Below are 26,733 nucleotides of genomic sequence, written 5' to 3'. Positions count from 1 at the left end.
CATCAGTGGGTACTGAGATACCAGCTTACATACAAAACCTTAACCAAGAATTTCTAAATCGAAAAAGGGACATAATTTTGTAAAAAGCAAAACAGAGTTATGGAACCTGTGCAATGTAGGTCAGTTTATCACAGTGAATAAGTGTGTGAAATTTCAATCCATTCCGACAAGCGATTACTGAGATACCAGCTTACATACAAAACCTTAACCAAGAATTTTTAAGTCGAGAAAGGGGCATAATTTTGTAAAACAGCAAAATAGAGTTATGGAACCTGTGCAGTGTAGGTCAGTTTATCACAGTGAATAAGTGTGTGAAGTTTCAATTCATTTCCACAGGTGGTTACTGAGATACCAGCTTACATACAAAACCTTAACCAAATCGAGACGCGGACGCGGACGCGGACGCGGATGCCGACGCCGACGCATGGGTGAGTCCAATAGCTCTACTATTCTTTGAATAGTCGAGCTAACAACAAAAAAATTATCTTTCTTTGTGTTTCTGAAAATATACGAGCTGCAAATCCGATGAACAACTTTTTAATTTGGTGTGGCCTAATCTCTAGTCAGTACGCTCCAGTGTATTGCCTGTAGTCATATTCGTATGAGTAACGTACAGTAAGTGATTGTTTAACAATATTCTTGCACGGAGGTTGCCGATAAAGGTATTCATCATTACTTTGAAATTATACTGATTCGATATCCCCGAATTATTTAATATACACTCGGATTAGATTAATGGAATGTTATCGACAATAAACTGCGTGAATACATGCGAAATAAAACAAATACTGTATGTAAAGCTGTGCACATATTAAACTGTTGAACTTTCGGTTTCGATTCCCCGTTATCTTGCAGTAAACACACCGATAAAGTAAGTAGGTCAATCGAACGACTGCATAACCGGATTTTATACAACGTATCTGTCATACAAACGATACGATATAAGTATGGAAGTTTCAGGAAGAAAAGTGTTTAATGAAGATAATAATTTACTTTGTAAGCCTTGTGAAGAAAGTGAATTATCAACGCGTGCCGATGGTTTGTGTAGGGAGTGTGGGGAGCATATGTGTAAATCTTGTTTTGATACACATAAAAAATGGAAACTTAATCGTGGACATACCTTAACCAGCTCTGACGAAACAGTTACAGAAAAAGAAAATGCCGAAGATTTAGAGAAATGCGAGCAGCACTTCAGTGAGCTGATAAAGTTCTATTGCCCACAACACGAACAAGTTGGATGCGGTGACTGTATGATTCTTGAACACAAAGCCTGCAAAGTCGAGTATATTCGTGACAAGGCGAGAGTGTTCAAAAGTAGCCAGGAGTTCGAAACTCTGGTCCAAGGAGCCGAGAAGTACCTCAGTGAAGCGAAAGAAATTTCATCCTCAATTAAGAAAAACAAGATACAAGCTCTAGATATCAATGAGAAGTTCCTCAAAGATGTAAACATGTTCAAAGAAGAATTGATTACACATGTCAATAAAATGACAAATGTCATATTAAAGCAAGGAGAAAATATCAGGGTGAAGGACATGAAGAGTATGGATGTGTTAGAAAAGGAAAATGAAGACTTGATAATTGAAATATCGCGCTTGACTGAAATGTTTGAGTCACAGATTGACCAACCTCAAAAACTCTTTGTAAGTTCAGTTTTACAAAAACCTAAACTGAATCAACTTCGAGAACAACTTGACAGTATACAAGGCAGAAACAAAATTGAAAGTTACGAGTTTCAACGTAATGATAACCTAGAGCGTTCCGTTAAAGATGGTAAACAACTTGGAAGTGTACAGATAATTAAGCCGAGGAATGAAACGGGTATTTGTTCTTCTATATTCAGTGGGAGCAATATTTCTTTTTGTTTAGTTATCATAACAATTAATATGGCAATATTTGCAAAAAAAATAAACCATTGAATATATCACGTGTTTAAATGAAATAAATAGAACGTTTAATATTAGTAAAAATGTCTTTGCTATACATGTTTATCTTTAATGTGATTCGAACACTTTATCTACTGATTTTGTTAAAGTAAATAATCTTATCAGTGACCCATTTCCAAAATCGTGTGAAGTTGTAAATATTTAGTGACGTTAATCTTACGTTAGCGGATCAATAATTTGAAATGTGTTTGTTACATATATTAAGATTATTCATAGACACATTTCACAACATATTTTCTATTTAAATATTGATTTATGATCAACTTTATTCATTTATTTAAGATGTAAAAGAAGAAATCAAACCAAAAGAAAGAACCCCGCTGCCTCAAGTCCCTGTGCCCAGGAAACGCCAGGTGTGTATCACATAATTTTCTCAATTGTGTTTCATTGATTATATTTTAACACGATGATTATAAGTGTAGAAGCTCATCTTCAAATTAATACCAGAAATATAGAAGAATTCACAATTTATAAAAAGATAACAAACATTTATTTAGTTGGATGTAGAGACATATAAGACAATTTGATTAGATTCATGTCATGATTGGTAACTTACCCACACATCATGCTAGCTATACTTTTACTTTCTTCTAATTTGAACTTATTATCTCCAAATTAAGACTTGAAGATTTGAAGATTGAATACTGCTTAAGCCGGTGCTATGGGGCGTGGGCAGTGTTGCTTTTTCCATTACTGCCCATGAACAGACTCAATCAAACCGAATCTGCAATTTTCATTATTTGCCATGTTCTCGGTGCTTCCGAGGGATCTACTTTCCAGATTCTAATTACTCAAAATTACAATATTATATCCCCTATTATTACTCAGTACCGAATTATGACTTAGTGACTCATTAACCCCTTCTTATGTAATCATCATTCCAATGCACCTTTTAAGTCGTTTCGTCTGCTGCACTTGCCGGTATAACGTAATTGTAAATGTTAATCACCGCGGTAACGTTAATTATCATTACTGTCTTCTACGTCTAAGTCTTGGTTTTAGAACGTATCTGAATTCCAATATTCTGTATCTGTCAGGATGTAAATTTAGTTTTAGGTATTTTGAAAGATTTTGAAATTATTCTCGATTTAGCCGTCGTTATCACCGTCCATGCTATTCAGGCATCAGAATGTTCGGCACAGTCTGTAAAGTACGTTTTGTCAGAACTGCCTTAATCTGTGCGTGTGCGTCTTTTTCAACATTTTTTCACTCGTATAAACGGTGATGCCCTTGTCATTTATATCACCGTCGTGAAGATATTGTCTTCCGTTTTGCCGTCGGATGTATCCGAAATCATTCGTTTAGTTGAAGCTGTTTTCCTCAAAATATTGTTTGCTTATGGTAATATGTTCCTCATGTGTATATACCTAACTATCAAATGAAGTAGGATATCCATATGAAAATAAAACTTTTATTTCGTTTACAGTTAACGAATAACATTAGTTTTGTTTAAGTAATGTTCATAATGCAACCATACTTCAATGTTTAAAAATGATCGTTTTTAGCCAAATTCTGGAGTATAGTCGTTTTAAATATATAAAGCATAACGGTCTGATTTGTTATAGTTTCAAAAAGTAGATAAATGTTTTTACTGAATAAAGAAAATAAGGAAAAGATCAAGTAAACATCTAACGATGAATTATATCTGCCATTTGGTTTTACGTTGTCATGGAAACATAATTATTGCAATTCTGAGTAGTTATTAAAAGGGGTATAACTTTCTCCTTTTTAAGCCTATTTTGAAATTTAAACGAGATGTAACAGACTGAATGAATATTAAAACAACGTTGCCAACTCTTGAGACACTTTGCTTTATACAAAGGGATCAACATATCATCAAACACTTTTTAGAAATGTAAAAGTATTATGAAAATATAATTTAGGCAACCATAGATAACGTTAAAATGTCTTTTTTTTATTTAAGTCGATTGTTTGCTTTAGCAAGTACATGTACGTAGGATTCCAAGTGGCCACGGGCCTTATAATGAGGTGATTATATTAATATGCACCTTTCAAGGGTGTTCAAACAATGTAAAATGTAATAACATCCGCTAATACAGTTTAGACACTGTAACTGAAAATGCAAACTCCATGTAGGCATTACTTACTTTAGATGCATTAATGATCAGAATCTGAAGAAGAATAAGATAATATTACACGGACAAGAGAATTGTGCTAAACATTCGGGAAGTATAAAGACAACTTCGATAAAACCTTTTGTTATAATATCACTGGACCTCAAATTTCAAACTTGTGAAAGCGAAACTTTTCTTACATGAAATCTGCAGCATAGGCATGATACAAATTCTATGTCGTTTACAAATGGTACTAACACTCCGTGATTTCAGTTAGCAGAACATCTGAATTGTCCTGAACTTTGTGCAATACAACTGTCAAACCAATTCGGGTCGTGAAATTACATTACAATCACAAATAGATAATAAACGGATGAAACATTTACCACAGTAAACAGATAAGATGTAAATCTATATCGGAACATACACTGCAGAGGCCTCCGTGGCCAAGTGGTTACTTCAAATCACTTGCCCCTCATCGATTTGGGTTCAAGCCTCACTCAGTGTTGTGAATTCTTCATGCAAGGAAGCTATCCTGCTGGCTTACGGAAGGTCGGAGGTTCTTCCCAGGTTCCCGCTCGTGATGTAATAATGCATGGTGGGACACCTGGGTTCTTCCGCTACCGTTAAAGCTCGAAAGTAGCCATATGACCTGTGTCGGTGCGACGTTAAATCCAACAACATCAACACAAAAAAACTTTCACTGCAACTACCCATTTTGGTTTATCATTTCATAGAAAATACACAATATGCTGATGTTTACATTTATCGGAGAAATTTAGCGGAAACATGTGCCGTTTCCAGACAAACAACTAAAAACTACCGTAATGAAACAAAATTACCCTAAGTATATTCAGGTACTGTACCGTATACTCAGTATCAGACCGTAACTGAATTGTGTATTAATTGCACGAATGCAGAATAATCTTATTTAAGCGGATCTATCTTTTCTGGAGGCGTAAGTGTCATGACAGTTCTAAGTTTAGCGTAACGTTTTGATTGGTCAATCGTTTCCGCTATTGTTGCTGATTGAACGAGAGTGCATTTGAAAGTTTGACGGTGGGACAATTTCAGTTGTATATTCCACCGCCCGAAGCTTATAAATACGAGCGCAGACGTCAGTCATGAGCTTTCCATCCGTCAGACACGGACACTAGGTCACGCGTTGTAGGTCAAAATCCGCCATCCGCCAAGATCCGCCAAAGATTCAATATATTTGTATATGGAGTAAATCCGCCAACGTATTTATTATGCCCCCCTTTGAAAAAGGAGGGGTATATTGTTTTGCAGATGTCGGTCGGTCGGTCGGTCGGTCGGTCGGTCTGTCGGTCGGTCGGTCGGAATGTAGACCTATCCGTTTCCGGATGATAACTCAAGAACGCTTGGGCCTAGGATCATGAAAGTTGATAGGGAGGTTGGTCACCACCAGTAGATGACCCCTATTGATTTTGAGGTCAGTATGTGAAAGGTCAAGGTCACAGTGACCCTGAACACTAAAACGGTTTCCGGATGATAACTCAAGAACACTTGGGCCTAGGATCATGAAAGTTGATAGGGAGGTTGGTAATGACTAGCAGATGACCCCTATTAATTTTGAGGTCTGTATGTCAAAGGTCAAGGTCACAGTGACCCTGAATAGTAAAACGGTTTCCGGATGATAACTCAAGAACACTTGGGCCTAGGATCATGAAAGTTGATAGGCAGGTTGGTAATGACCAGCAGATGACCCCTATTGATTTTGAGGTCAGTATGTTAAAGGTCAAGGTCACAGTGACCCTGAACAGTAAAACGGTTTCCGGATGATAACTCAAGAACACTTGGGCCTAGGATCATGAAAATTGATAGGGAGGTTGGTAATGACCAGCAGATGACCCCTATTGATTTTGAGATCAGTATGTTAAAGGTCAAGGTCACAGTGACCCTGAACAGTAAAACAGTTTCCGGATGATAACTCAAGAACGCTTAGGCCTAGGTTCACGAAAGTTGATAGGGAGGTTGGTCATGACCAGCAGGTGACCCCTATTGATTTTGAGGTCAGTATGTCAAAGGTCAAGGTCACAATGACCAGGAACAGTAAAATGGTTTCCAGGCAATAACTCAAGAACGCTTTGGCCTGGTGTCAGGAAAATTGATAGTTAGGTTGGCCATGACCAGCAGATGACCCCTATTGATTTTGAGGTCAGTATGTGAAAGGTCAAGGTCACAGTGACCCTGAACAGTAACACGGTTTCCGGATGATAACTCAAGAACACTTGGGCCTAGGATCATGAAAATTGATAGGGAGGTTGGTAATGACCAGCAGATGACCCCTATTGATTTTGAGGTCTGTATGTCAAAGGTCAAGGTCACAGTGACCCTGAATAGTAAAACGGTTTCCGGATGATAACTCAAGAACACTTGGGCCTAGGATCATGAAAGTTGATAGGCAGGTTGGTAATGACCAGCAGATGACCCCTATTGATTTTGAGGTCAGTATGTCAAAGGTCAAGGTCACAGTGACCAGGAACAGTAAAATGGTTTCCAGGCAATAACTCAAGAACGCTTTGGCCTAGTGTCAATAGGTTAAATGTCAAGGTCAGATTAAACCAGAATGGTAGAACTTTTGTTTACAGTGAGCATATAATTTCTGTTCCTTGTGCAATTACTAAATGCATCAAGGGGGGCATTTCGTGTTCGACGAGCTCTTGTTTACATTTGGTATGTTACTAAATCCACCAAAACGTGATCGCCGCTAAAAACTCGAAATCCGCCAAAAACTTACGTTTCCTTAATAGACATACGTACTTCCCCTATATTAAACATAATAACACTGTGGAACATTATTGGAAGCTCATACCAAGGGTGACCCTATATAGTAAGTCTCATTTAATTAAAGCTTTTTTTGTATTTTATTTAGTTAATACAATATCAAAAGTATAAAAATATAGATCTGTCTTATGTGAATTTTAGGTAGTTTCGCATTCGGCCTGTATAAAAATCACTACCGTACCATCTCTATACTAAATAGCCCTGCCATCCTGTAACTTAAGCCTGGGCAAATATAATAATATCGTCCTGAAATAAGACCCGACGACGATTACACTTTATTCTAATATTATAATTGGATAGTGTTCAGTTACATAAAATAGAGAAAAGTGGAAACTTCACAGGTCGCTTATGTATTTGAAAAGAAAAAAAAAATGTAAAAGTCACATCTAAACCACAGTCGGCAGTAGCGTACCTAGTATACATGTACAATATGGTTAAAATGTTTAATATATTTAAGTGTATATGGCTCATGGACCCATATTGTATCCTAGGTGCGTTACTGCTACCTGTGATCTTAGCCTGCGCTTTGAAAAGAGTTTGACATTTTCTGCATTAAAATTTATCAATATATGACATTTGATGCAACGTAAAACAAACAAAGTTTCTCAAGGTGAAACATCTTGTCCAGGTGCTGGTGAAAAAATGTATCTGCTGCCTCAGTAGGATATATTCGTCAATACTGTATACAACAAATAGCTAGACATATAGGAGCATATTTAGACCGTTAGACGACTGTCCTTTTAAGTAATGATAAATAGATAATAATTGAAAAAAGGTATTTAACGCAACAATTTATATGTCTTCCCCTAAGTAGAGAGAGTCTCTTAAATATTTTTGTTACGATGAAGACTGCACATATTTCCAGTGATATTATCTGTAAAAATCATTCTATGCTTGTGTTATATTTGTTACAAAGGATTGGATTTATATGGACGTTTATGTTTATGTAATTATTTACAGCCCTTGCTGGACGGACAATGGATCTGCAGAAACATTGCTGTTGATGGTGAATACCTCAGGTAAAACTTAGACGATATAAACTTTTGTAAAATGTCAAGAACATTTAGGTTCAAATTGTTTTCCACACAATGAAACTGAATGTGCAGTTAATATATTACAATTCCCGTAAAATCTATTTACGACAATGCGGATCATTTTAGTGGTCACTACCCTCTATTAATCACGTCGTGTCCTTTATGTAGCAGGGTACACTTTCGAATTTTGCCCCCCGTCAATATTTGTTGTAAATAGAACTTCGTGATTTTGGATGTATGTAAATTAAGGTGAGAGATAATGATTATTAATTCTTTAGAAAATTTATACAGCCGATACATGAAAAATTCTGATATCAGTTGGAGAATTAACTGCTGGTAGCTTTGTATGATCAATGAGACACCTTTTCGCGGAAAAATTCAAATCACGGAAGGGTTCTGTGCTTGTTGATTGATACTCAGGAACATTTTCGTTATTTTGTGAAAAAACGAGCTGGATGGGCCCCCATTCCGTTTATGTCCTGACGTTCAGTAAGGACTATTAAATTGAGAAATGCAATAAAATTGGACATTGTTTTTGCAGCGGGATCATTGTAGGCTGTTCAAAAGGTGCAAAATTGATGATATTGGCATGTTATTTTTTCATGATTAAAAGCACAAAACATGCACGCAATTTATAAAATGGCCACTCTAATTCTGCTCATAGGAGAAGTGCAATATTGCGACTCGCTACATATAAGACCGTCCGCGCCCAAAATTTTCGCATCTAAGTGTACCCTGCTACCTTTAGCGAAACGTGTATTAGATGGGTCATTTTTACACTTTATACATTACAATGTATTTATACACAAATGAAAACTAATTAACCGAGAACAATTGCTTATACTTTTCAAAGCAATACGATGTAGTTTTTTCTTGGACTTAATATGGGCGAAACAAACTTCATACCGTTTTTTTGGACCTATATAATTAAATCAAGAGTTTGAAACTGAATTCCTCCGAATTCTAGTTGGTTACGGAACTCAAGAAATTCCTGAGCAATTACACAGTGTTATCGTGCACAATAACAAAACGTACACTTGCAAATATTTTTGCAGCTATCATTAGCACTTGAATTTCTAAAAAATATAATCATGATTTGAAGGTTGTCCTGCACGTTTTTATACACCGGAAGTAATGGCGTAATGTCAGTTATACTGTAAAGCCTGGGCTCGGCATAGGGAAAGGAAAACTTTCTGGAGTCTAAACCCCATCCTTTCTGAAGATAAAAATGATTTACAAAAAATGTTTTCACGTGAAATAATTCCAAATGATGCCTTCAAACCGGTTTGAAAATAATATCTTAAATTAAGGCCAAATTTCTCTAAATAAAGCCTACGGACCTATACATTTGACCATATACATGTAATAGAAAATACACTGATTTACAACAGCAAAACGTTGCATTTTGAAAATCTACATTTTGAAAGAAAAGTATGTTCGTGAAATTGTAACCAAAATTGTGATATTCCCATAGACTTCTGTTATGAAAACTGCATGAGGTCAATAATTTGCAAGTAAGTGTAGCAAAATACTCAAGCACATACTTTGTGTACATGTTGTGATTGATTAGCAATTTTACATACTGTATAGCGGGTTATATTCACGATGTCAAATTTTCGCGTTTTTTGAAGGTTTTGAAATCAGGGAAACTACTTCGACCGCGAATTATAAATCTTAGTTGTAAACAATTGAAACGGAGATCACACTTCTTAGACATTCAAAAAAAAAAAAAAATAAATAAATAAAAAATAAACACGCGAATAAGTCCGCTGTTATCGTCTTAACTTTGGCGAAATTTAGTCCTGTAATGCATTGAAATAAAATATCTTCATTGTTTTATTAATATTAAATCACGTATCGAGAAACATGGTAAGTAGCTTCTTACGACATACTCATTCAAATCCTCGTTAATTTTAAATTGATCAATTTCAAAATATATATTGAAAATGAATAGAAATAAAATTATCTTACAGCGTCTGCTAAGCCTGTTATTTGAGTGATTTATAATCATGTATCAATACACATGACAGGTTGTATTCGTACAATTTTCTTGATTTTGATGAATATGTCTTTACTGTTATCTTATTTATTTTGGTTGCACCGCGCATAATTTTTATGGTTTTAACACTGAAATTGAAAATCCTTTATGCTAGGATGAAAACATTTTTCTTTTTAAGCTCACCAGAGCAATGAGTTTTTGTGATCGCTCGATGACCGGCGTCCGTCGTCTGTCGTCCGTCGTATGTCTGTCTGTCAACATTTAGCTTGTGTATGCGATAGAAGCTGTATTTGTAAACTGATCTTCATGAAATTTTGTCAGAATGGTAGCCTTAATGAAATCTAGGTCAAGTTCGAAAATATTTTATCTAGGGTTTAAAACTAGTTCACTAGGTCAAATCAAGGAAAGATATTATGTATGCAATAGGAGCTGCATTTTACGCCGGATTTTCATAAAATTTAGTCAGAATTGTTGCCTTGATGAAAGCTAGGTCTAGTTCGAAAATGGGTCATCTGGGGTCAAAAACTAGGTCATAGTTCAATTCAAAGAAAAAACTTTTGTATGCGATGGAGGCTGTATTTTCAATTGATCTTCATGAAATTTGGTCAGAACAATACCCTTGATGAAATCTAGGTCAAGTTTGAATATTGGTCATCTGGGGTCAAAAAACTAGGTCAATAGGTCAATTCAAAGAAAATGCTTGTTTACCCTCAAGATGTTTGCTCTAATTTTAATGAAAATTGGTCTGAATATTTGTTTCCATGAAATCACTAGGTCAAACATATTTACATTGTTATGGTGTATTTCTCAGGTGAGCGACCTAGGACCATCTTGGCCCTGTTGTTTTCTATAACTGCTATAATCATAAATAGACGATACAACAAATAGAAAGTTGTTTGTACACTACGGTGATTGTATTAAATGAAGTATGATAGCGTTAGATGCAATTATCAAAAGTCGATTTGTAAAGTATATAACCGCTTTATAACAATACGATGTTTTTCACAACTTTATTTCTCATGTGCAAAATTTCTATATTAATTTGACGGAATCAAGTACCGATATTGGGAATATTTGGTGAATAACATTAATTGATTACATGTATCATATTTGTGGTTCTGTTATTGAGCTCCATCTATCATACTGATTTTCTTTTTAATAAAATCAAGTGAGGATTTGTTTGTGTTTGTCAGGCGAAGTAACAATGGAACAATGAGTAAAGTTTGTAATTGAGTGGTCTCCCTTGGTGAAATGTGTATATTCTTGTCCGTAAAACATCGCGCTGTTTAGACTGTTAGCCGCAGGTATAGCAAAAATTAAACTTCCATGAATATAACCCACTATACAGATATGTGAATCCCACCCGCTTAGCTCAATAGGGAGAACACAGATCTACGGATCTCGGGGTCTGGAGTACGATCCTCGAACGGAGCGTATGTTCTCTTTGGCGATTTTATAGACGATTTTGTAACTGAACTCATTTGTCCTCCACCTCTGAATCTTGTTGGGAAGTTTGCAGTTACTTCCGGAGAACAGGTTTGTAATGGTACAGAATAGGTTAACTGCCCGCCGTTACAAAACAGAAATACTGTTGAAAGACGGCGTAACACAAACCCCCACCCCCACCCCTAAAAATACGAAAGCATTGTGTAACTTTTAAATTTACGTTGTACAGGTGAGACAGATTGCTGCATGAACACTGTAGGACTCAAAACAACGTAACGTAAACACTTACACAAACCTTTGGAAATATTGTTCCTTAGTGTTGACTCTTCACCAATATTTTTTGTTAGTTTACGCAATATTTGTATCATGAAAATACTTATATTTCTAAGATAATCTATATAAATAACCAACGGCACGGTGGCGGGGTAGTAAGCTGTTTGACTACCATGCACGCTACCGGGAGTTCAAAATCACCTTAGACCATTTTTCTAAAAAAAGCAGTGTAATGTTATGTTACAGATATTGCTTATATTCTTACAGTATTTACATTTTGTACGTAACATACTTCAAACATTCTGGTTGTTTTCTCATAAGTGTATTTCTTTTAAAAAATGGACGATAAAGTTTTATCAGATAAGTTTGGCAATTTTTTACCTGTTAAGTTTGCAGATAAAATTTGAAAAACATAAATGGTCTGACACAGGACTTCAACATAGTACCCCTAGATTAGAAGCTAAACGGTTTTGTTCACAGGGCTATTTGCACATGCGACATTGGGTAAATTGTAAAGAAATATATACGCAATTCTTATATCGCTATTTAGCTTCGGACACCGAGAAATAATTTACGGAAATATACGGAATATTGATGAGTGTCAGACCAATACTTACGGTCAATACTGCCGACATGGTAAATTAGAAAGTTTCAGTTTCGTATCAAGGAAGATATAAGTTCAATGCATGTACTTAAACGAATAGTGAACATAACATTATATAATACAAATATAGATGCAAATACAAACAATAAAAAGAAAAGAAAAATACGGAAACAGAACTGAAAACAGAAAGGAAAAGAACTGGTATCTGAAAATATCCTCATATGGGTTCTGACATGTACAAAATGATTTGCTGATATCCTATTGTTAACTGTATTTTACCCTACTGAGCTATTTTGTCGTATACATTTTATTTTAGACAGTTGAAATAAAACAAATGCTGAAGTTCACTTGTTAAGTGATGTAGAAGCAATAGGACTTGTGATTTTATCAGTTTTCATGAAATGGATGCATCCTCTCGCGTTTGTGCGGAAATCACGTTATAATTTGGGATTAGTACAAACACAAATTATGACCTAAATGAGTACTGAAAAACGGTATAATTATCCTTTGTAGTTACGCGGATAATGGAAGTGGTGATGTTGGGCTGTTTGTGGACAAGGGATATGACAAGGGATATGATGTACAATACTTTGAAGTAGAGATATTAAGCTTGGGCCAACGTGGTACTATTGGTAAGAACATATAGTTATATCATATAAATTGAAAGATGTTGATTTTCATATTTTTAAGACAAGTGTGTAACGTTTTTCTCCGTTTCAGTATAATTTTGTGTTTAGTTTTGACTACTTAAAATACGATGAAGCAGTGACACAATACTTTTGTTGCATCTTCGTCAAGTCTTTCTATTGTACACTTTAACAGAAAAAACGAACTGTAATCTTACTGTTTAAATAAAACATGATACATACTGCAGAAATATTTGATTTACGTCTGTATGTACATACATACATGTACATGCATTAACAATACACACATGATTTACAATGGTTTTTTTTTAAAATGTCATTCTAGAACTGAAGGAAAAGTGATACATTAGAGGTTTATATATAAGGATATTCCCTTTATTTGTATGTATTTATCACATTCTTTTCAGCAAATAGGGAGAGCGTAGATATACTGACCTCGGGGTCGTGAGTTCGAGCCATGGTTGAGGCGTATGCTCTCCGTGACTATTTGATCAAAGACTTTGTGTCTGAAATCATTCATGTCCACCTCTGATTCATGTGGAGAAGTTGGCAATTACTTGCAAAAAAAACGTTCAGTACTGGTACAGAATCCAGGAACAGTGGTTAGGTTAACAGCCGACCGTTACGTAACTGAAATACTGTTGAAAAACGGCTTAACCCTAAACAAAGAAAAAATAAAAAAGAAATGTTTTAGCGATAAATTTATTAAATTTGATTTTTTTTCAACATTTTACATCGCCTGTGTGACAAGAAGTTAAGGTTCTTGTTTGGTTATCTGGCTATATCGTTTTTTTGTAATATTACAGTTTGTACGTTTTTTCACGGAATGCCATATTAAAATTTTATTTTGCAACATATCACAATGCATGGGTGGCAAACAGTGACTCTCTCTATTATTTTGGTTATCAATCCATCCGGATCAAATTTTCCTTCTTATATTAGATCATATACGTGTTTCTTTGCTAAAATGTGATAGAAAAACCAGTAAACCAAAGACAAACACAGCTATGGTCTTTTCCCCGGTAATGAAGGAAAGTCACACTTCAACTTTGCTGTCAGAACGTGTTTGTTTTTGTTGTTTTCTGTCATTAGACGTTTTGCAAGTAATTGGCATTAAGCGCCTGGTCAAATTTGATCTTTGCAATCTTGAACGCAATGCAAAAGTAACATATTATGATTGTTATCCATCAGGAGATAAGGAAAATCACGTGCTCAAAAACCAAAACAAAACCTAACAAAACAACAAACAAACAAAACAAAAACATGTTTTCTATAGCGGTATTAAATCAACGGAAAATGTGATATGTTAGTAAAATTAAACCAATTGTGAATTTGTATTTAGAATTTGTGTTAGGTATAATAAGATTCATTTAATGATAGAACATTGATAAATTATACCAGTAATCTGGTGAACAAAAATATATATTATATGTAAGTATATATTGTAGCAGAGTAATAACCATAAACTTGTGTATTTTCAAGATCTCTTTTTCTGTATAAATATAGTATAAAGTTATTCATTCTACAGCTTCAAATGTAATTCAAAAATGTAAATGAAATATTTTGTGCAGTTTTCAATATTTTCTTATGTAAAATCTTGATTTTTACGGCGCTTATAGAATTATAATGAATCAAATTAACTAAAGCAATTCTAAAAATGTTTGACTGTGGAGCTTTTATATCATAAACATTCTTCTTCCTAAAATGTGATATGAAAATATGTTTACCCCATGATGTAGGAATATCGATCAGGGCATAATTTATATATTTTTTTTACCGAAAACATATAAAGGGACTAAACACTTGTTGGAAACACAACATACTGAGTTAAATGAGTAATTGATATAATCATTGAAAAACAGAATATTATCGGTAAACTAAAAACATAATACAAGCAGAAAATAATAATAGTTATAATGTTATACTATTATAGTTAAACCATTGCTGAAATAGTGAAATGGTATAAGAATTCATGTGTGGTTAACGAGTAATAAGACACGTTTAATGACACAATACTGTAGTACTATAAGAGCTTTTGTGAACAAAATATATTACGGAAAAGTAGTGTAACAGAGAAACAATCACAATATCGTGTATCTTCAAGACCGCTTTATCTTTATAATAGCAATAACATATTAAGTATTTCATTATACAGCTTCATAATTATTAACGAAAAAATATAGATAAAATATTTGGTGCCGTTTTCAACGTTTTCTTATGTAAAATCTTGATTTTTACGGAGTTTTAAGTTTATAATGAATTAAATATATCAATTTGAAGCAAATTCTCAAAATGTTTGACTGCGGAGTCAGGACTGACTGCTATCATTCAGGAATTAATACAGATGTTTTTTATTAATTATGTTATTACCAGAAACTTTCCAGTTTTTATACAAGTTGATGTTAAAAAATTGTCTACAATGATGAATTCAGATATATAGAAGCATATGTTTATTATTTAGCTATAGGTGTGGTACCATGTATTTATCCAGAAAATCATCAGCCCGGATGGGGAGAAGGTTCTATAGGATATCATGCAGACGACGGCTTGTAAGACATTTATTATATCTATTGCAAATACTACTAAAATAGTAACATACAGTGATATGTACTGCAAGTAGCTGTGATTTCATACTTTTGATAATTTAAATGTCAGACATAAACCTACAGTAGTTTTCGCCTTCGAACTTATTTTTCTTTTTTATAGTTAGAAATTTCTTTGAGCTTATTTGGTTGTTAGTTTTTCTTTTCTCGAATATTAGCTCCTGATCTCATATATAAAGACATAGAGTATTAATTATTAAAATGCTGGGACTCCCGATCCAAGATTACTTTGTCAAAACCACTTGACCGGTGCAACTGCTTGTAATTGAATATGTTTGAAGGAACAGTTTTATACACCAGTTTACAGCGGGGATGTCAAAAAATGTCGCATATGACAGTGGGTCTTTTAATACAGTCTTAAACTAAATGTAAATACTATAAAATAATTTGAAACAGCTTGAATCTTTTATCAAGAATATCAGTGTTAATTTACATACTATGTGAATACTTTTGCAGTGTGATAAATTTCTACTGTTTTTCACCTTAAAATGCACATTTAATTTAAAGTGGGCATATACTGAAAATCTGATTTCATTAAAAACTAAAAAAAGTAATCAATTGACAAAAATAGTGGGCTGTAGAGGCACTAAATGCAAATAAACAGTACAAATATTGAACAGTGAGATCAGATGAGAACACCACATTGATTGTAAGTTAATTCATTATCACCACCGGAAACACGTGCAAGCGTCATTTCCACTTGACTGTTTATAATTTGCGTTCGAGATAAGTGACAAATTTAGAAGACGCTTCAATAACAGGAATTTTTCGTGTTCTTTAACGTGACAGGTGTAAAGCTCCTTATGCGGGATTCTTATCACAATGTGATGTTTTGTTGGAGGAGCGGAGCCATAATTTCAGTAATTTATAGTCAGATAATGTTTTTCCTTTGCCATCGTGTAACGACATTTGATATTTGCAAGAAGGTAATAAAGTCATCAGAATATCTGTTAAAAATGCAAGCGCGGAAAATGTTCAACGCAAGCGCCTGCTTTCTCTTTTTTAACGACAAGAGCTCCGTCTTACTAGCTCAAAGCTAATTCACTATTTCGTAATCGGATAGGCTTTTATCGGCGTCTTTTAAATTACGAGGAACAGAAAAGTCTCGTAGGTAGAAATCGGTCATTTGACTTAAATGTGTTTATGTTATGCGTATTAAATCAGAATCCTTGTGATTATTAAATAAAAGGTATTGAATGTTAGATTTACAGATGGGGTAATATATTCAAATTAAGTGGCTTTACCTATCTGAGTATTAACTGAAAAAAGCACGAGGTTTGAGATACATTTTGTATTTTATATTTCGTAACTGCTATATGGGTGAGTTTCACTGAATGTCTACATTGGAAAAACTAGTTGAAACTGGGCCCATTGTGTGCTGTTTAGGGCACGTAATCATCAACGCCTGATACTTTTACTTAAGAACAGTAAGTGTTCAGTTGCCTATAATAATGTTAGTAGGATATCTGATGTAATGCGAGTTTTCAGAGCAGTGCGTACCTACAAAATGCATACTCATGCACAGTTTAATTAATAGCTGTGTGCAAATTTGAAAAGAGAAATTAGCATTTTTAAGTCGTCTAAATTCTAGATAGAAAACGTTGACGAGTCGATGTTTTACATGTAGTAAAACAAATGTTATATAAACAGATGTTTCTATAACCACATAAGTTGTTGTGTAGAGTCATTTGAGGAAGAAACAAAAAACAAAAACAAGTACAGGTACAATATATATTAATTTTATTTTAGTCAATGCTTTATTTTATATGTAGTAAAACAAATGTTATATAAACAGATGTTTCTATAACTACATGAATTGTTGTGTAGAGTCATTTTAGGAAGAAACAAAAACAACCACAGTTACATTATTTATTAATTGTATTTTTGTCAGTGCTTTATTGTTGTTCTCATACGACTTACAGCGACAATTGTTGGGACAATTCTTTATGGCCGCCATATTTATATAAAGAGCTTATGAAATCTCGCAAGATATGTCAGTCGTTATTATGATGATCTTCTCAACATAACTGATTTTACGGAGCAGTGTGTGTTTAAAAATACACTCTCATGCACAGTTTAATTGCTAGCCGAGTGCAAATTTGAAATGAAAAGTTGAGGAGTCGATGTTTTAAATGTAGTAAAATAAATCTTAAAAATTCAGATGTTTCTTCAACACATTGATTGTTGCGTAGAGTCATTTTAGGAAGAAACCAAAACAACAACAGTTTCATTATTTCTTAATCTTATTTTTGTCACTGCTTTATTGTTGTTTGCATACGACTTATAGTGACAATTGTTGGCACAATTCTTTATGTTCACAATATTTATCGAAAGAGCATATGAAATCTCGCAAAAAGTGTCAATCGTTATTATGAAGATCTTCTCAACATTACTTCAGTTGCGTTTTCAGAGCAGTGTGTACCTACAAAATGCACACTCATACACAGTTTAATTGCTAGTCGAGTGCAAATTTGAAATGAAAAGTTGAGGAGTCAAATCTTAAATAATACAGATGTTTCTTCAACACACTAATTGTTGTGTATAGTCATTTTAGGATGACAGAAATACAACAACAGTTACATTATTTATCAGTTTTATTTTTGTCAATGTTTTTTTGTTGTTCGGATATGACTAACTGTGACACTTCTCAGAGAACTGTCCTGTGTTATCGATTAGACAATTCTTTATGTACCCCAGATTTATCGAAAGAGCTTGCGAAATGTGGCACGAAGTGTCTGTTTTTATTACGATTTTCTTCTCACCTATATAGCGACTAAGATTTTTGTCACTTGCCGCATCAGATAGGAAAAGCATAATTCAATCATTTATATTGCAAAAGAGGAGAACTTTTTAAAAAGCTACCATGCGACTTTCTTGGTTCTTTGTGTAATATGAAACATAGATTTTTTTCATTTCCACCACACGGAACACTTTTATTTTATTTGTTTTTTCTCAGCGTGATTGAACACATTTTGTTCATTAGTGATGTTAATAATCTGGTACCCTGTCCTATGAAATGTCCTGTTATGGAAGTAAATATCTGTCTTTAAGCACGGATGTGCCACATTTCATTAAGGCAGTCGCATTCCATATTTCATTGTTTTTCGTCGCCGGCTTCATGTCTTTCCTGTTTTCGGAAACCTTCGGAATTTTAGTTAGAATCTGATAGTCATATTACATTGTAATACCGGTACGTTGGGTGAGATGAAACAAGGACGTTTATGAAAGAGTCTTTAAATTCTTGAGATAGCTAGGACTGTAATAGATAAACTACATTCACAAATTTGAGCGCATTATATGAACATGGCGATAAATTAGTTGTATACAGTGGAAGGAATTATAATTCACCCAAAGTGATTTAAAATAAGAATAAGAGAAAAATGTGGCCATTAAAAAAAGGTTTATATTGTGCACAACTACACAGTGACACAATTTTTTAAACATGCTGTCCTAAAAGAAACAGTATACTAATGACGTGACATAATGATTCAATAATTATATATAGTTGATAATACTAGAAAATAAGTGTTTTTCTCATGTTCATGCAGAATTTATTACATACAACATTGTAATTTAGGTATCCAAGACAAAACAAACTCTGCGGTATTTTAGAACTAAATGTTATTTATGTTGTCATAACAACCGAAATATCAAAATACTTATGTACTATAAGAAGACAGAGGTTTATAGCAAAGAGGACTGGAGTGAAACAAAAATACTCGATTGCATTACTTTCAGTAAGAAGTAAATTAACTACATGTACCTCTAAATATTGATATCCTTAGCAGGGCGTATAAAAAGACTTGAAAAATATAGTCCATATACAACAGCGTCTTTGTCGTCCTTTTTTTGAAACGCGTTTGTTAGCACTGTAACACATGAGATTGTAAAGATATCTTTTTCAAAGTTTCAGATTTTAAAGGTAAAAAATTGTTCTTCATCTCGCTTCGACATTTTTGGCACTTATACAGGTTCTGTCATGGAACGACCGAAGTTCCGTTTATTCTCTGTAAAGTTCCGGAAATGTACGGAAATTTAATTTCAACAAAGCTTATAATATAATCTTATGTTCATCCTTTTGAGCAAATTCAAAACGCGCTTTTAGTATCCATTTTCAACAAATTTTTTTAGATCAGACGCTATTGTAAATTTGCTATACATAGCGTTTGGGATTTTTATTGATATTGCAGACAGTTCGTGCAAGAGATACCACTTACTGTATGTAAAACAGTAAATAGTCGAGAAATGACAAGGCTGTTGTAACTTAAATACTTTTGTGTTAAATTTCCATCTGTGCTGATATTACTTATAAGCCGGTCAACTTCTTATAAGGCAATATTTCATTTAGACTATAGCAACCTTTAATAGTTAAAATAAAAGATAATGAACTGAATCGAGTACCAATTAAATTTAATGAGAAGTCAAATAATGTATCTGACGTTTTGACCTGAATTATTATTGAACGAATTTCCTCCACAATGTATATGATTAAATTAATACAAAGAAGACACAAACAAATGAAGTTCAGAACGAGCCTATAACAATTAACTTATTCTGACAAAATATTCAAATGAAGAGATACTAGGACGCAAACATCAATATTTACTTTCAATTAATAATCAAGTACAAACTTCAAAGAGATAGAGTAAACATTTTACGTACGCAAATATAATTCTGGTCCTTAAAGGATTCGGAAATGCAAACATATTCATACATACATGTACATATATTTTAGTTATAAATCGAATTAGCCTTTCACATATAAAAGCAAACACATGCAGATATACTTAACCTATATAATCACGTTTAATCACAATAGAATGTATATTTGAATATAGATTTTTGTTTAGAATTAACAGTTAGATGGTAGATTTTTACTGAAATCGTCGATATTCGGTTAAAATCTCAGGATGCATACCATAGGCTAGAAGTATGACTGAAATTATTTCAACTTTTTGCGAAATTAGGTTTCTAGATCGACTTTCTTTTAAAGTCTGTAACTCTGTTGACATTTGATTATTTGCGATGAACATTTACATTTACATAATCTTCATCTGTTTAAAAAAGTAAAATGAAATTGCTGCAATATCTGGATCTTCTAACAACGAAGCTCGTAAATGTTTAGTGAACAATTAGACATTTTGCTGAGTGTATACGAGGAGCGTTTAATAAATAATGATACTCCGGTTGTAGTTCCGTAACCGGTGGTTATTTTTAAAACGATTTTCACTACTTCATAGAGCAATTTATTGGAAAACAAAATGCCATAAGAATGGTAAAACCGGGTAGATTCAAAGTAAAAATATAATAATTTAAGATGAATAATTGGGATTTTGTATGGATGTTTTTCTACTTTTTTACAATGAATCTAAAGCTTACTAACTGAATAATTATCAAGACACTGTCATATGCCGCTCCAGGGTATTAGATCCACGGGTATTGAATATTCCTATATCACATTCCGATCTGTTGGTTTAGGGGTATTCATTTGAAAGTTTCTTTTGCTATATTGAAGATAATAAGCTATATTAATTTATAAATGCTATCTGTTCTTTTTTGTAATCTATATGTCTTTATAATCAGGTTGTATAATGGAACGGGTACTGGGAAGACATTTGGACCAAAATGCAATGTTGGTGACAGGATAGGCTGTGGGATAATTGGGATAACTGTAGGTGTTTTTCGGTATGTACTTTGAGACTTTAATTGTAACTGTTTCCAGACATATGTATACATAGGTCTACATACATCATTTTTTAATGTCATTCACATAGGCGACCACAGCTAACTTCTATGTGTTTAAATTGAATATAACATTGCAGATGTTTCAAGTTTTCATATCTGCTCCCGTGTATATAATTAATAATTTGATGCACTTCGATAACTACAAAGTACATACGTATTTCATACATATGTAAGCTTTTGACTGTGTGCAGAATGAAAGATGATACAGTTTGGTTCAAAACATGTTAACTGCAGATTTTCAAAAACACATAATTCATGTCATATAATACACGATATCTATATAATTCATGTAAGCGACCAAAAAGGAAACATATAACACATCAATTAGAGTAGTAATTCGGTACGTAAAATAGGATATAATCTGTAACACAAAGACAAATTCTAGAAGGTACCAATAACATTGTTTCCTGGCTCCATAGAAATTAAATCACAGATTGAACAAGAACAAAAAATACCGGGGTTCTTTTCACTTCAAAAGGACGTAAGTGGTATTTTGTAAGGTTAGAAGCATCAAGGTAGGATTGTGATAACACGAAGCAGGAGGAATAGGTTCGTAAAGCAGAATCTTACGGTTATCTAGTAATATTCCCACTTTAATCCCCGCTACGAGTTGTTTTAGGAATGGTCTTCGTCCGTCCTTCCGTTAAAATTTTGCGTCCACTCTGTATCTCCTAAACCCCAGGAAGGATTTTCATGAAACTTGGGTCAAATGATAACCTCATCAAGACGATGAGTCAGCCATTTCAGTTCAAGGTCAAGGTTACAACTCAAGGTCAAACGTTTCAGCCTTCCGTTCCGTGTCCACTCTGTATCTCCTAAACACCTTGAAGTATAATCATGGAACTTGGGTCATTTGACCACCTCATTAAGGCAATGTGCAGAATATATCAGTCAGCCATGTTGGCTCAAGGTCAAGATCAAAACTCAAGGTAAAATGTTTGAGCCTTCAATTTCGTGTCGCCTCTGTGTCTCCTTAACCCCTTGAAGGATTTTCATCAAACTTAGGTCAAATAATCACCTGATCAAGGCAATGTGCAGAACCATTAAGTCAGCCATGTTGTCTCGAGGTCAAGATCACAACTACAGGTCAAAGGTTTGAGCCTTCCATTTTGTGTCCGCTCTGTATCTCCTAATCCCCATGAAGGATTCATATGAAACCTGGGTCAAACGATCACCTATCAAAGACGATGAACTTATGAGTCTGCCATGCCAGTTCAAGGACAAAGTCACAACTCGAGGTCAAAGGTTTTAGACTTCAATTTCGTGTCCGCTCTATATCTCCTAAACCCCTTCAAGGGATTTTATAAAACTTGTCAAATGATCACCCCATCAAGATGATGTGCAGAACTGATATGTTAGACATGCCGGCTCTTTCTACAAAACATATTGAAGTGAATAAATTTTCTTTAAGCAAACGTTTTGAGATGCCTTCAGCAAGTTAAGACACCGATTAGACGAACAGCATTTGTACAATACTAATTATTTCTGAGGATATCACCGTAATTAATAGATTAAAAGTACGCAGCATTTGAGGCATTTCTTTATCAGAACATATAACTTGAATAGAGGGATAAGGCATATGTACCAACGTATCCCCAATCATTCTGTTGATGTAATCCATGAATAAAATGTCCATTAGAATAATTAGAATAGAATGCGTAAAAGCAAAATATTCGAAAACTGAACCCATTGCGAATATCATCTGAAAAACTGGTAACTACTTTTTGCTTCCAATTTTCCAGGTAAATTTCAACAGATCTAGTGAATACACTATTATCTTAATGCTATAATAATAGTATTAAACATGCAATAGTATTGAACGGTCATACACAATGTTTTCAATGAACAGTGAAAACGGTTATTTACAAAATTAAATTGGTCTATCGATCGAAACTATAAACACGTAACGTTATTTGAATAAGAGTAGACAGACTACCTTTCTAACGGTATTATCAACACTTTAAAGGGGCAGTTTTGCACATGCACATTGCTCACTAGTCTTCATTAGTCTGAAACACTGTAATTGTAAATTTCTCCATTTCCAAGCTTTTATTTGTTAATGATAATGTCATACTGATGTATGAAACCTGTCCAGTATACAGATTTTAATTTTCTTTAATTGCCTTGTAAAGGTGTTTGTTCAGTATATATTCATGCAGTTTATATATGTGGATGAGACGTATTACTATGATAATGCAATAATCACTTTGCGAAATAATTTCTGATATCAAAGGCTCAGATTAAAATCTCGAAAATATCATAACTTGTTTGATAATCACAATAATGATATATGCCTTTTTTTAAATAATTCTGTTTTTAAATAAATAAGAGTTGTAGCACATTTATCATCATTAGCCATGGCACTATCATCGAGAACTGAGGATCGAAATTCTTATTACTTTTGAATCAGACGAAGTTCGATTAAAAGATATCCTGAAGATCGAAATTTAAGTTTTCAAAAATCCTTACATTAAAATAAGCATTTCATTTTAAGACTGCCTAATAATTGTAATTCCTGTCTTCCAAAAGCTGAATATTGACTTTTTGTTGAATTACATTCCTGTCAGGATATCAAAGGTCAAAATTCTAAAGACGAAAATTTCTCTAGCAGAGAATGTCGAGCTCAAAAAGTTTTATTTAGAGTTCTAATTGTATTTCAAGTCAGATTAAATATTAAAATTAAAATTTATAATCTGAAGCTCTGCCTATCCCTCAAAATGTGATTCAAAATTACTTTTGATGCCAGTTCAAATGTGAAGTTTCAAATTTTCAAGAAACCGATTTTCTAGCCGGTTTTGAATTTGGAACCAGTTCAAAGATTAAAAATAAAAGTCAATATAGAAAGCCAATTATTGAGCTAACATTTACACGAAAGTCTTGCTATGTCGAATTTCAACAATGTAATAAACATTAAATTTAAAACTTCAATTTTGCACTAACTTCAATTTCAACTCGAAATTTTGTGTTGTTTTTTTTTCCTTTGATTTTCGATCTCAGACTGCCCAAATTTTAATGTCAGCTGAATGTTCGTCCTTTTGAAAATTTGAATTTTGATCTTCTGGCTGGTCCAAAATTTGATGCCGTCTTAAATCCAGCTCTTACAGTTTAAATAGGCTTTTGACATACAATTTCATATAATTATAATTGACGTAGATACACACAAATGTTCAAATTTTGCCAATAACGAAAAAATACCTACACTATTTCACAGAACGCTTTAGAAGTCCATTTTCTTCTTCAGCTAGAAAACTGTAGACAAATTGAAACACTTGCTAAATAAATATAGATTATCGATTGCTACGATCTTAAAGGGTACATAATAAATTGTGCATTCATGGTCACAAAGAATAAATTTCAATATGTTACCAAAAGTTTACTATTTATCGCGATAGTTCCCATTAAAAGGATCCTATTTTTAGGATGAGTGTTGCTTAATATCATTTTTTTAAATATCAGTAGAAAAATCTTGCTTTTGCCCAAACTTCTTTTTTATTGTCATGTAGTTCCGCTTTTAAATAATGCTTCCTATCATGTCATTAATTATGATTTGTAACTCTTAACCATAATTGGATTATTGGGGTAAGAATATATCTGGCTGTGAAGCAGTTGTCAAATACATACATGTATGATATCAGAGAATGTTTGGAAGACGTGTTGATAAATTAAATTTCAGTATAATAAAAGTTGGGAATTAGATAACATGTTATAAGTATCATATTACAGATAATATTATATTAGTCTTCAATAGTTATAAATCGGCTAACTTTATCGTAACAGGGAGACAGTCGGCCTACGGATCGCGGGGTCGTAAGTTCGATCCTCGTGCGGGGCGTATGTTCTCCTTGACGACTTGATAAAATACATTGAGTCTGAAATAATTTGCCATCCACCTCTGATGCATGTGGGGAAGTTGGCAGTTACTTGAGGAGAACAGGATTGTACTGGTACAGAATCCAGGATGACTGGTTAGGTTAACTGTCCACCGTTACATGACTGAAATGCCGTTGAAAATCGGCGTTAAACCAATAACAAACAAACAAACAAAGATATAGTTACTGAGTCATGTGAAATTAAAAGGACTTACCAACAAGTTCATGGCCATTCATATAGTTCATTGTTTCTTTTGATTGTTATACAGGTGCAAAGAGAAATACCATATACCATTATCAACGTGACATTAATTGATGACCAGAACAATACACCCTATAACCTTAGGACTGCCTGCACATATTTATGCAATCTCGCGAGGCATACTGTATGTTTTTGACAACACAGAAAATGACGTCTTTCGACCTTCAGCTATTTCCGAAAGTAAATGAAATGAAAGTAGAAATGCTAAACTTGAAAACGAAAGCCGCAGTTTGATTCGTAGATAGTCAGGGGTTACGCGCAGGGGTAACTCTGTTTAAATGTATGCGCGTGGACTTTATTTTTGCTATTAGGGAGCCAATTTTCAGCATTTTATTACGAATTGAAATTACCTGGGCTTTAGTACAGCATTTTAATCTATGCAAAAATATTTGAGCTCTGGATAAACACAAATCCCACAGGGCTCCGTAATGGACCAAGGGTACATTAATAATTTTGGAACTTCATCAAATCACTCAAAATGTCATTTAGATTTTGTCTGAGAGTGTCAGTATATGCCTCAGATGTAAGATATAGCCGTATTTGACAGCTGCAGATCTAGACATTTCAGAATTATTTTCGAAATAAGTTTCGTGTAATAAATTTGCTTCTACGGAAGCGTCATAGGGCCATCAGAGGCTAAAACATCTTTTTAGTACGTTAAGGCTGCGGAAAGGATATATCTTATTTTAAGTAAATTAAAACTAATGTATTAGCAAAACGACAATTGTATTTAAAATTTCAATATTCTAAGACAAAATACAAATCATCAGTTCTATAATGTGTGCTACTGACCCGCCAATTGTTCAAACACTGCATTGCTGGGCTAAAATAAAAACATTTATGAAATGAAATTCATGAAAATGCATTTATGATGTCATGTAATTAAACATTTCTCGAATGGCATGTCGTCGAATAGCGAAACTATTGACCGGCAAGCTCAGTAAGTGTTTATTATCATACCGTTTGCAAAGCTTAAATGATGTATATCATCCTCTTACAGGCATTCTAGTTTTCACTTCTTGTCGTAAAGCTCTCCTTCTATCCATTCGATATAAACCAGGGATGAACAAAATGCAAGAAACCATGACCACGTTACTGAGAACATAATGAAAATGCGTCGGAAAATACCTGCTTACATATTCATTGAACGATAGTCTTTACAAGGCGAGAAAATTGCACAATACATTAATTTGGACTACATTTAAGTGGAACATTGAAACACATCCCCGGAGGATTGTCATTATCAATAATCTATATTGAATTTGTGAAGTTGTAACTTATATTTGCTACTCAAGCATTGTTTTTGTCTGCTGTTTAGCAGATTGACATGCATTACATGAAATACAAAACGGATATGTTGTGTTGTAATAATGCGATTTGTGTTTATGCGATTAGTGAATACGCGTTTGCAACAATTCAATTTAC

The 26,733-nt window shown here is 33.8% G+C and overlaps 1 protein-coding gene across 1 annotated transcript; it reads left to right on the top strand.

The window, feature by feature from the left end:
• The first annotated feature begins 577 nt into the window (after nt 1–577).
• On the top strand, nt 578–25,352 carry LOC123541731 (uncharacterized). The gene is made up of 7 exons (XM_053532056.1): nt 578–1,818; nt 2,226–2,296; nt 7,787–7,845; nt 12,696–12,814; nt 15,291–15,378; nt 21,016–21,117; nt 25,316–25,352. Exons 1-7 carry the CDS (start codon nt 948–950, stop codon nt 25,350–25,352), a joined length of 1,347 nt encoding a protein of 448 aa, XP_053388031.1. The 5' UTR covers nt 578–947.
• Nucleotides 25,353–26,733: the final 1,381 nt, after the last annotated feature.

The sequence above is a fragment of the Mercenaria mercenaria genome, chromosome 19, assembly GCF_021730395.1.
Source record: "Mercenaria mercenaria strain notata chromosome 19, MADL_Memer_1, whole genome shotgun sequence".
NCBI classification, from domain to species: domain Eukaryota; kingdom Metazoa; phylum Mollusca; class Bivalvia; order Venerida; family Veneridae; genus Mercenaria; species Mercenaria mercenaria.
This window is presented reverse-complemented; position numbering and strand designations above follow the sequence as displayed.